The sequence below is a fragment of the Sturnus vulgaris genome, chromosome 5 (assembly GCF_052056855.1).
Source record: "Sturnus vulgaris isolate bStuVul1 chromosome 5, bStuVul1.hap1, whole genome shotgun sequence".
NCBI classification, from domain to species: domain Eukaryota; kingdom Metazoa; phylum Chordata; class Aves; order Passeriformes; family Sturnidae; genus Sturnus; species Sturnus vulgaris.
This window is the reverse complement of record NC_142247.1, coordinates 25,069,732-25,082,298: the sequence shown is the minus strand read 5'-3', so window position 1 is coordinate 25,082,298 and position 12,567 is coordinate 25,069,732. Positions and strand designations below refer to the sequence as shown.

Sequence of the window (12,567 nt, the reverse complement as noted above, 5' to 3'; positions counted from 1 at the left end):
ATTTGCTAGGGGTGGCAAGTGAAGAAGCTGATGTTTGCAATAGTATTTTAGGCCATCCAGAAGAGGACCAGAGGTAATGAAATTTAAAAAGTTAAGATTTTTGGGATTTACTTATATGTGTGAAAGACAGACCAAGTTTGGGGGCAAGGTTGTATTTTGTTTGTTTGTTTGTCTGTCTTTCATTTAGAATACAGGTTTGTTTACGTAAAATGTCAAATTCCTCAGCTCGCAGAACTTGCAGAATTCGAGTTGGAATTCCTGCCTCCTTTTCTTGTGCCCAAGTGTAAGTAGTCAGTAGTAGAAGAAACTTCCACATCGAGTTACAGCAACACAGTTGGATGTTAGCCAGATTGAAGAAAAGGCTGGACAAAGTGTAGCTCTTTTTAGAGCATTTGCTGTAGCTGGCATTAGGAGTAGATGATAAAGATAAGCACAACTTATCTTTAAGTTAGGGTAGTTTATCTCCATAGAAAACAAAGTGGTATTAGTGTCACAAGTGCTTACAAGTTTATCTGTCATGAAGGAGATTAGGACAAATATGAAACTCATTTCAGACAAATCACAAAAATAGATGCATATCTCTGCCAGTAATACCAGTAGTAAAGTAAAACTGAGAATTGCATTGCATATGAGGTTAGAAAAAGTGCTTTTAAGTTGTAGAAGGAGGAGGAAAATGCCGCAAGCAGTCCTGTTCCCCTGACAAATCAAATGGTGGCTGAATATGTTCTCCAGAGTGTAATCTGGAACTGCATCAAAAAATAGCTCATTAAATAAATAACATACAGTTAACCGTAGGCATTTGATCATATAGAGCATCACATTTATTGAATACTGATGTATTTTGTTGCAAGTTGACCCTAAAGATAAGTATAAAAGAATTAACTATAAAATGCTATGAATTGACAAAAGTTTTTTCATAAATTAGGCCTCATTTGGAAAAATATACCCTAAGCGATATAAAAGAAAATAATATAGTTTCAATTCTCTAAAAGATTGTTTGTTTTACCTGAAGTGCTTTGTTGCCCCTAAAAGCTAAGGGTTTGCATTCCAGTAAACCCTTGCTTCTTAAGAGTTATAAAGGAATGTACCCAGATTCTCTCTCTCGTAGTTGAGGGTCTGTGTACACACTTACACACCTGTAATGTTTAAAAAAGGATATATAAAATAACATAGGGAATTGCTCTAATTTACTATCTTTAAAAATTTAGAAAATTTATAAAGGAATGCAAAGAAGTGTTAAAAGGATATTTAACTCTATAGTATTGACAGTCTCAAAGAGCATAGGGTAAATTCAGTCCTGCCGTTAATTTTACATGTTACCTTATGACTTCTTTAAACAGCATTGTTGCAAAATGTTTTATACCTTGGTTTAAGTTTTTTAATTTTTTCTTCACACCAAAACAGCAGCAAGCCATGTGGTTTAGAAGAGCAGGTTTTGCTGCTGTTAAAGCAGCAATAGCAGAGTTGCAGTGGGATGGCTTCAGGAGCAACAGAGGTGGCAGTTGCATCTAATGGACACGTCTGGGCTTCCTACACCAAAGCCAGACTCACCATGGAGGCTGGTCAGCACCAGCAGGGAAACAGGTTGATTCCCTGGGCTTGACAGCTGAGCCAGCTGGCCAGAGGGCTATTCTGTGCCATTTGGCATGGCACTCAGCAATAAAAGCTGGAGTGGGAGGGGGGAAGGAGGACATCTGTGGCTGTGGCATTTGTGTTCCGCTTCTTGAGCCACGTGCATGCTGAAACCCAGCTTTTTGGGAAGCAGTTGGAGACACCTGTGTGCTGATAGGAAGCTGTGAATCAGTTCCTTTTCCCATTCTGCTAGGGCATGCAGCTTTTGCTTTCCCTATTATATGCTGTTACCTACACCCACAAGTCTCCTCACCATCCTTCAGTCTTCTCTACGTTTTGTGGGAGCAGAGAGTGAGCACTCCACTGGGTGAAGCAACCCTTGACTCTTCACCAGGGTCAGCCCGTAGTGGGAGAACAAGTGTCCTGCTGCCATCAGGTGACCAGGCTGCCTAAGTGTCAGCAGATTGCCTGGTCTTGAACACTTAAGGCTCAAAATTGGTAGGTGTGTTGTAGGTTCTTGCTTTTCCTTTAACATTATCTCAGTTAAATTAACTGGGTTTTTCAACTGTGTCAGACTGATGTAATTTTAGTTTCCATTTTTTCTATTTAGCCACTAGGAAACGTTGTGCTTATTCCTCTCATGCACATCTAATGAATCCCCTTTCATGTTACCGTATAACATTTAATTATAATTGCTTGCTTTTCCCAAGAGGTGGTTGCCTCAATTATTGCAAAAACTGGGAGAAATTAAGGTGGTGTAGACAAATGCGACATTAATTTCCTTCTTTCGGGTATTTGGGTTTGTAGTCTAAATTACTTTCTTCAATTTTGTCAATTTTAGAGAGTTAGGTAAAGGAAAATTGTAATACAAGGAAGATTTCTTATATATAATTCTATGATCTTTCGAATATTGGTGTCATAAAATGTTTCTGGCTGGTAGGTAACAATTTTAATGTATGGTTTTCAGAAGGAGGTCTTGGCTTGGTTGACATTCTGACACAGCCAAATAAGCATGAGTTTTGGAAGTATAGTAGTGTAAATCGTTAGGAGGAAAAAATCTATAAAGTACCTACTGCAGTTTCCATGAAATCATTATGGTTTTCTCACAGAAGAGAACCTTTCTTCAACTCAAGAAAATTAAACAGAATAGATACTGTTTTGATTTTATTTATAACGTGGCAAAAATTTAGGCTTCTAGCACTTAATACTCCTTTTTTGTTTTCCCTGAGGAGAAAAAAAGAGCAATTGCTGTCATATATGGTCTACTACATTGCAAATGTAGGGAAAGAAATATTACTAACATCAGGTATTCTAATTCTAAAAAAAAATTCTCCCTTTTTCTTCAGGTTGTGGTATGTTGTTCAGAGTTTTTTTTTTAAAGAAAGACATTGCATGGGATGGAGATGAGGATTTATGTTTTATGTAAAAGTGGATTACTTTTTTGGGGTGGTTCCCCAATTGGAACATATTTTGGCCTTTGCAGCAGTAAGTACTTAACACTCAAACTGTATTACCTACTGTGAAGCACCAAATGTAAGTTTACAAATTAAGGTCTTGGTTTAGAACTGAGGATGTCACATGAATCTCTGAAGTAAAGTCACGGGGCCTATTGCAAAAATGACATAGGCAGAGGTTTTGAGAATGAAGGAATAGGAATTCTGTAATAGATTTGCATCTACTTCCCATTATCATATTTTCTGCGCCTAAAATAGTTTAATCTTGTTTCTGTGGTAGCTGGGCTTCAAAGTAATGGATTCTTTGTACCTGTGTAGAATCTTAGGCTTGCTTTGTTTCCCTTGCCCTCCATGTGAAAAGATGCATGTTTATTGATGGCAGGCACAGTACACACTTAATGGCATCGTTTTCAAATTGCAATTGCAGCTTAAATGCTGCCTTTGCTTCCTTCTTCTTATATACTCATCAACTTTGTATGCTTGGGAATGCTTCCTGGAGGCTGTGGAGGTGGGTTTGAAGCAGCACTTCAGCTGTGCCAACCATGAGTGCTGTGAAGGGAGTGAATATGCATATGGAGAGCTTTAGGGTACAATCAGGTCAGTATTTCTTGAGGCCTTTGAGTTGAGCTCCATAACTTCAATATCCTTATAAACATTTTCTGTTAAAATCCCTATAAACGCACTTGTTAAACAAGCACTGTGGGACAGTGAGAGCACTACGACAGGTTTCTGTGCTACAGGAGTTAATAGGTAAGAGTAGGAAAAAGCTATTTTGTCACAGTTCATAGGATGGTGGTGGTATCTGTTGTGTTTAGGAAGTTACATTGAAAAACTCAGCTCACTAATCTTTTCTTTTGTTCTTTTGGTATTTGTCAAAGTGTTCTTGAGCTGTCAGAAAAAGCAGAAGGCCAATATATTGACCCAGTGTTGATCTGAGATTACATTAGGAAGGTGAGGCAGAGACTGATGCTGATCCTTTTCCTGTCATCCCTGTCTTGTCTCAGCAGTTTCATGGTTTTACTCTGCAGTGAGATGTAAAAGCTGCTTTCTTTAAGTCAACATGGCATGCCTTCCTTTGTGCTCAACTGCTGTGAAAAGCTACCAGAATTTTCTGAAGAATGCAGTAAATTATAGGATGAAATAATTTTTTTTCATAATCTGAAACCCTCTTCAGTAGGAGAGAGGCATTAGCAGAGCCTGGTGAGAAGGAAAATACTGTTTTACTCTAGGGAATACTTGTAGATCCTGTTACAATTTGTTGATTCTACCACTCTCCCAAAAACAACACAGGCAGTTTTACAATTGCCAATGTTTTTAAAAATTTAAAATATGCAAGTTGAAAATGAGTTAATAACTAGAAAATATGCCAAAACGGAGCCGTATTTCTGTTTTCTTTTAATTTAACTTCAAAGTATTGGTCAAAGCTGCCATTCTGTGAACAGCACTTTTTTGTTTAAAGACAATTCTAAAATTCTGTACTAGATAAAAAATAGACACTGATTTTTTCCAGTTGTGCAAAGAACCTCATGTTGGGCAGCAAAGCAGAAGCTAACAGACTTTGTGCTCTGTACCTAAGAAGGTGTGAGAAGCAAAAGGAGAACAGTAGGATCAGCTGCCAGAAATTAGAGTTTTGCTGGCCTCTCTCAAAAATTGGTCTGTATCAGGTGGCCAGAGTGAATAGCATATGTAAGTCATTCAGGGAGATACGTCTTAGCACTTCAGTCCTACCTGAGATTCAACTAATTCCCAAATTACAAAGGGTTTTCAAAGTCTATCTCTTTTTTTTTTGCTTAGCTTTTGTTCCAAGTATGCGTACAGGTCATGCATATACACGGTTAAAATACATTCTCATCACTGAAAGCTTAGCATGTTGTTCACCAAGATCTCAAGTCTTGAAAAGTCTGATGATCCAGTTCTCTGTCAGCCTAAGCCAATTTGGCTGCCGGCTTCCCGGGCTTGCCCTGCTGTGCCTCTCCTGCCCTGCGTTCAGGCTGGGAGCTTGTCTGACCTTACACTGAACCTCTTTGGAGCACAGAGCTGGCAGGAAGCTGTGCACTTATCCTGAGAGTTTCTTGATGATTTAGCATGCTGAAATAGTTCAAAGCTGCTGCAGACATGAGTAGAAGCACATGGTCAAGCCTGAGGGGAGCTGAACAGGGATGTAGCTGCCAACATTTGGGTTGGCTTGGGATGCCCAGCTGGAGGTGATAGGTAAGACAAGAAAAGAGTACCTTCAAGAAGGGTTTACTGCCCTCAGGTAAATATTGATTAAATCTCAGGTCTATCAGCAGAAATGCAATTACCTCTTATGCTGGAGAAAAGTATGAAAATACTAGTGCTTCCAGAGATATCCTCAACTTCAGGGTAGAATCTCTGGGGGTGGATTGTAAACTTTGATGTTGAGCATGACTTTCTTTACTTGGATAAACTACCTACACTGAAAAACAATTCCCACTGTTTCAGAAATTGCTTCCCATTTTTTGTGAGTTTGGCTGTGATGTCTTTTATCTCGTGGGATGGTGATTGGCCATTTTAAGACAATATTTAATGTTTTTGTTTCTTGGCATGTTTGAGATTAAAGCGAAACTGAAAATGAAAACAATAAGAAAGTGCAGTCATCCCCCAAAAAATATTCTTTCCCCTCTCCCACTTTGTAAAAGATGAAGTGATTTTGTTTCCCTCTTGTCTTAGAAATAATGTATGTTGTTGTTGGAAAAATTGATTGGGGAAAAGCAGAATTTGATCCAGAGAGATGGCTTTCATGTAATGGCATTTTCATTTTTGAAAGCTCCTGTAGTAAAGAGTTACAAATAAAAGAAATGTAATAATATTTGTAATAGTTGGCTCTAATAATGAAGTGATTCTGTTTTGTAAGACTGGAAAAAATAGACTAAGTTTGTAGCTTTTTATAGTCAAGAGAAAGAAAGGTTGATATATTTTGAATTATGGAAATCTCTTCTTACATTAAAGTAACTGCTGTATAAAAAGAACTGCATCTACATGTCTCTGAATTCTCAGTTTCTGGTATTCCAGGTCTTTGTAAGTATTCATGTAAACTCAATACATTTATCCACAATGTAGTTATTTGCATTTTACTATTTCATTCCTCTTGTCAGAGTAGTGAGTTTGCGCAGGTTTTTTAACCTGTTACATAAGCAAGTCGCGGTATTTTAAGAAGAGAATATGCTTTTAAAACCATTTGTGTGAGATTATTTTTCATTATATAAATATTTCAGTTTTATATATTAACACTGCAGATGTTAAGAGATGTTTTAGGAAATTCTGAATTCTACTTGTCCCTTCTCTTTTTAACGTTCTTTGGTGCAGGATTTGAACAAGCGCTTGTCCCTGCCCGCTGACATCAGGATACCCGATGGCTACCTGGAGAAGCTGCAGATCAACAGCCCGCCCTTTGACCAGCCAATGAGTCGGCGTTCTCGTCGAGCATCCCTAGTAAGTGTAACGCACCTGCCTTTCTAACCAACCTCCCAGGGCTTCACAATTCATTTAATGCACAGGCCTCTATTCCATAGGTGTATTTCAGCTTCATTTCCACTTGGACTTTCTATTCCTGGGTATCAGCATGTACTTGTCAAAGTCCAGTCAAGAACTTCAGACCTCGTTTCATTTATCTTGTGCCAACTTGGTGCTGTAGTATTTCTCAGTGAAGGTCTTGACCTATTGAAATCAGTGGCTAAACTCAACTCCAGAAGTACATACTTAAATCCTTCTGCTTTTAAGAGCAGGGATGATCTGTTTGAACAAATAGGCCACACAGTCTTAGGTCAAGGCTGCATCCCCTCGTGATTTAGTAGGAAGGCCCTAAAACAGCATAATATGAAGGCAGGTCCTCCTCGCTGCTCTTTTGGTATTTGATAACAATTCTTTCTCAGAATTGCTGTGGAGACAATATTGGGTGTTTTGTGGGGGTTTTTTGTTTGCTTTTTTAAAGTACATGTAATTTCCTGAAAGAATGAAGGAATAAATTCACATATACTTTTTTGGATTATTGGGTTACTTTAAAAAATAAGTCTTTTCCTTAGAGATGACAGAATGAGGATTCCTATACTGTAATTAGAGTATAAGTGCTAGAAAACTTGGATATTTGTACGTATAAATTACACACATCCCTGGAACAATAAAAAACAAACATTATTGTCTTACTTTTTAAAAAATTGCTGTTTCAGTCATAGTTTCAGCTATGAGTGTTCTTTAGTGTTGAGGTCTTAAAGAATTGTTAGACTCTTACTGACATCCGGAGTCAATTCTTTGGTGAGAAATTTGTCACAGAGGAAAACTGAATAGGTTTATGAAGTGCACATTGCTGTTTTCTTGATTTAATTACTTATGTACTGAAAAATAAATATGAAAGTACATATAGTGAAATAGATTTATTAACTGTAAAATATCTTTATTTTATTCGTTATGAATAAGGTCTATAACAAAGCAGTGTTTGAGTATTTTTACCCTGAAAGAAAAAAATTAGTATGCTGGACTAATAAAGCTCTGATTTGCATGCCACCTTTTGCAATAACAATATTTTTTTAAAAAAGAAAATATTTGAGTGAAGCTCTGGAAGTAATGATAAGTTATCAGGCCTAAAATTACTTGTGCCAGAATTTTGTAGCTCATTCACCACTTAGTTGCTGCTGTAGCATGGAACTGAGGTAGACTTCCCCAAACCTCTCGTCAGATGCTGACAAAAATACCTTTTCAGTAGAACCTTGCCAGTGGAGTTAAGTATTTGGGGGCTGGGGGAATTTTTCCTGTAAATATGAATTCCCTTGCTCGTTTCATGGTGACCCCTGAGGGCAGTTGAAGTTCTCTTTACTTCTGAGAAGACTGACAGAAAAACAGTGCCCTCTAATGAATGTGTGTGTGCCTGGAATCAGCTTCTCGTCACAAGCTTTTGTTGTTTCACCTTTTAAAATGCTTTCATTTTTAAAGGGCTTTAAAATCCAAAATGAAACCTGCTAGCATTGCTGTAGTATGCAGGCATGCATTTGCTGTGATTTCAAACTAAGCTTTCGAAAGGAGAAACCCAAGGAATCATTGTTCTTAAATTGTTATTGAAAGCCTGCTAGCAGACTTGTACTTACAATAGATGGGTATTGTGCTCTGCTTCAAAGGCATGTCTCTTTTCAAGACTTAATAGGAATCAAAGGGAAAAGGCTATAAAAAGTATCAGATGAGGACTTGTTATACTTCAAGTTTGGTGTTTTTCTTTGAAATACAAGAAAAAAAAAGTTTTTACAGTAATTGCATTTTGTGTATACGTGCACAGTCATTTCCATAAATACTGTGCATCGGTGTTTCTGTGTAAGGCAAGATAAATGTATATTGCAGAAAAAGATGAAACAGTTCAAAAATTATTTTGCATGAAATGCAAATGGAACTGATCTTAGTTTGAGGAATTTAAAATTTATTTTTTCTTAGGAGTAATACAGAACCAAGATGTGATCAAAAATTTAAACGTATTATAAAGCAGGTCTTAAAGAATACCTGTCTTCTGTATGTCAGAAATACTGTGATTTTTTTTTTTTGGTATTAAATAGATGTTAAGTTTATGAGTCTTAATGAAAAACACTGAGGTTTCTTAGAAATCAGGCTTTTAAATTTCAGACTGTCTGGTGGTAGCAAGATCAATAGCTATGAGTTCTTTAGTTTCTCCACTAAACTAAGCAGCCTGTCTTTTTAATTCTAATACCGTCTAATACTCAATTCAAGATATGCTTGTTTAACTAGGTCAAAATGCACATTGGAAACATAATATTTATTTTGCTAACATTGCACCTGTATCAGTGGTATGTTTAAAATCTCACTGGACCTACAAGGGTTACAAATACCAACTTTGCTTGTATTTTGAGATAAAGAGTTTGTCTTTGACAAGCTCCTAAATGTGCATGATGCTAAAGGCTCCTTATACAGTTCTAAAACAGTTCTAACACTAGTTTAATAAAGCAGAATTGCTCTTAATGTTATATTAATGTAATTATACACCAGTTGGATTTTTTTCACTAGCTATATCAAATATGTTTGCAGACAAGATCTTACCCTTAGTTCAGATGTATTTTCATGCATGTTCTGAAAACTATTCTTTTAATCAAACTTTTTTTCCCTTTGTATTACATAATCTTAATACAGTCAACAGTACTTACGTTACCCTCTGTTACCATGAAATAGTAGAAAACTTTTAAAATCCATCCAATTTTTAGGAGCAAATCACCGTGTGATATGTGCATCTAGGTGCTGAACACAGCTTAGGGTCAAAGGATTTTTCCTTGGAAAGAAATAGCCAGTGCAGAGCTATGTTTGGAAGTGGAAGGAGGAGGGAGTGATGCTGGGCAGAAAACCTGGCTCTTTTGTTGCAGTGTGTGTTCAGTTGTCAGTAAAGCATAACCCCATTAAGCCTATAAATTTGGGGGTTTGTCAGGGTACAGGCTATATGTATTTTGTAAATTGCTTCAAGAATTTGCATGTTTACATGTTTACTTTCAGCATTATTTACAGTGCAGGAGCAATAGGAAGCTTTGGTATAATTCACAGTGGTCTTAGGAGAAAATAATTACAGAGATAAGCGTGTTATATGAGAGTAACAGTGGATTTGAACAGGAAAAGAGTAATGATCTTAGAGTGTTCAGAAGTAAATGTGTTGCATAGGCAGGCACACCCTTCTGGCTTGCATTGAGGAGTTAAGTTGGTGACAGAAAAAGAGAAGGTGAATAAATAGATCTGAGTAAAAATACACAAAGGTTTGGAGTTAAGAGGTATGAAATGTGAACTGCTGAGACAAAGCCAAAGGTTGCTGAGGAATGATGCTTAGGGATTTTCTTACTGAAGTTCTAGTCATTAAAGCATTTAGTCGTTAAAGGCATTGAGAAGTCAGAATGGAAGAGGAAACTTGGAGCTAAGATCTTGAACGTAGCAATCAAATAAGGTTACTTTGAAAAAGGCAGCAGCATATGGTTATGCTGAGCTAGGGAAATGATGGACAAGTTTGAGATGACTTCTGCGTTTTAAGCTACAGCAACCTCAGTAGTGGTAATCAGATCAGAAGAATGGAGAAGACCTAAATTGGAGGTGGGTTAAAGGGAGGTTTTGGTCTAAGTGTAACTCAGCTCTCAATCCCTCCAAGATATGCAGTAGACAGGCCAACAAGCTGAGCACTGGGCTTGGATGCTGGGATGCATTTATATCATAATGTGCTAATTTCTTTTCGAAATACCAGTATTGTTCAGTGTTAGTCCAGTATTGTCAGGTAATTTTCTGAAATGAAGTTTAGCTTGTTCATTAAATCATGCAAAATTAAGTGCTTGGTTTTAGTGATCAATTTGCCATTTCTTTTCATTGCAGTCAGAAATTGGATTTGGAAAAATGGAAACCTATATCAAGTTAGAAAAGCTTGGAGAGGTACGTATAGCTTTCTTTTGGAATGATGACAATGTCCTATATAAAATTTTGTGTAGCTAAAATTTTCCGAATCCCTCAAAATACCTGTTGAATTTACTTTTTCAGTAAACCAAACATATTCAGTGTGTGTAACATTGTCACAATCACACAAATGTTTATGCATAAAAAATAAGAAAAAAAAAAAAAACAGGAAAACTGTCATAGGGCTGGGGAAGAGCAAGATTCCATTAGTAAATATGCTGTGACCTTCTTCTGTAGGCTGTTTGTGTTTTTTTCAGATAGACAAAATCATTCTGTTGTTTTTTTATGGTAACACTAAGTCTGGTGTCCTCTTGCCATGACTTTGGTGTTGGAACAATCATGATGGATTAGAGACCAGTGCTTGCAAGGTACAGGCAATAGCTGTGCATGTTCTGCTAAAGAAGCCTGCACATTAAACTGGGCAGCCAGCCAGTTGCTGCCAAGTGAAGTATGTAACACTTGGAGGGGGCAGCAGCTTTCCCCCTCCAGTCAACAGCCTCTGACTTCCAGAGAAACAGTGGAATTCAGGAGGGGCCAAGTGCCCTTCCTGTCCAGTTTGATTGAGGTTGACCAACAGGATTGAAAATGGACAAGGAGCACTGAAATGGGATCCAGTGAATATTGTGGAAGGGAGCAGAGCTGGTCAGATCTCTGCTGTGAACATTGCAGTCAGTCCTCTATTTAAACATTTTAAAACATTCTACTTTCCTATTATGAAGTCTAAGCCCGCCTGATGCAACTTGGAGCCTATTCCTGTTGTCCCATCACTTGTTACCTGGGAGAAGAGGCTGATGCCCACTTGGCTACAACCTTCTTCCAGGCATTTGTAGAGAGCAGTAAGATCCCTCTGAACTTGTTTTGTTCAGGCTAAACACCCCCAGCTCCCTCAGCTTCTCCTCATAGGAGTTGTTCTCCAGACCCTTCACCAGCCCCATTACCCTTCCCTGGACACTCCAGTGCCTCAATGCCCTTCCTGCAGGGAGGGGCCCAGAACTGGCCCCGGATCTGTGGGAGGTGTCATCTCACAAGTGCTGAGTACAGAGGCACAATCCCTTCCCTGGCCAGGCTGCCTCTGGCCTTTTTGGCCACTGGGCACATGCTGACTGATGTTCAGCTGCTGTCAGCCAGCACCCCCAGACCCTTTTCTTCAGATCATCTTCCCAGTCACTCTTCCCCAAGCCCATAGGACTGCATGGGGTTGTTGTGACCCAAGTGCAGAAACCTGGTGCTCGGTCTTGTTGAACCTCATAAAATTGTCCTCAGCCCATGGATCCAGCCTGTCCAGATCCCTCTGCAGAGTCTTACAGTACTGTAATGATCTAGGACAATTTCTGTACCTTTGTTGCTTTTTCATGGCATTTGCAGGGATTGGTTTTGCTGCTGTTTCCTCAGAATTTTTTGTCTTAATTTAATATGCCTCTAGAGTTTTGTATCTCTTGCTGTCTAAAAATATATGATGAAGACATCAAGCTATCCAAAGAAGTTATATATTTTCTTTGAGGCTGTGGAAGAGTATGTCTGCAGCCTTCGGAAACATAACTGCAGCATAGTGTAGAGATACCCAAGCTAGGTATCCATAGTCAGAGAGAGACTTTCAGAAGTGTAAATGATCCCAGCAGTGAATTTAGTGAACTTAATGCTACCTGATCTGACTTCTTTGGTAGCTCTGTGGTATTTAGGTTTCCATGTAATTTTCAGAGCTGTTAGATGTATGCATCCCTTCTGGCTTTTGTGAGTTCAGTCCTATGCTTAAAAAATACTTGTGTACTTTTAATATGTCAAAAGAATACAATGTAAAAATTATTCATATCCAAAATGAAACCTTTTGGATCCTCAGACAGAAGTTAAAATTTTCATACTTAACTAATGTTTTGATAAAGGAATAACTTGTAAAAATTCCTTTCTTCTTCCATTTTGTAGGGTACTTATGCCACAGTTTATAAGGGGAGAAGTAAATTGACAGAGAATCTGGTAGCTCTGAAAGAAATCCGCCTGGAACATGAAGAGGGAGCACCATGCACAGCCATAAGAGAAGGTGGTAACTTTTTTTTGGTTTTTTTAGTTCTTAGAGTTTCAGATACTTCTGGATTTCTTTTTGACCAAACCACCA

At 38.1% G+C, this 12,567-nt stretch overlaps 1 protein-coding gene across 2 annotated transcripts in view; it reads left to right on the top strand.

Moving 5' to 3' along the window:
* The window catches only part of CDK17 (cyclin dependent kinase 17), a 91,859-nt gene that overhangs the window by 67,325 nt on the left and 11,967 nt on the right, over window positions 1-12,567 (top strand). For both annotated transcript variants that reach the window (XM_014889501.2, XM_088165081.1), the window contains 3 exons: window positions 6,354-6,479; window positions 10,380-10,436; window positions 12,378-12,492. In XM_014889501.2, coding sequence (XP_014744987.1) covers window positions 6,354-6,479; window positions 10,380-10,436; window positions 12,378-12,492 — 298 coding nt within the window. The remainder of the gene's footprint in view (window positions 1-6,353; window positions 6,480-10,379; window positions 10,437-12,377; window positions 12,493-12,567) is intronic.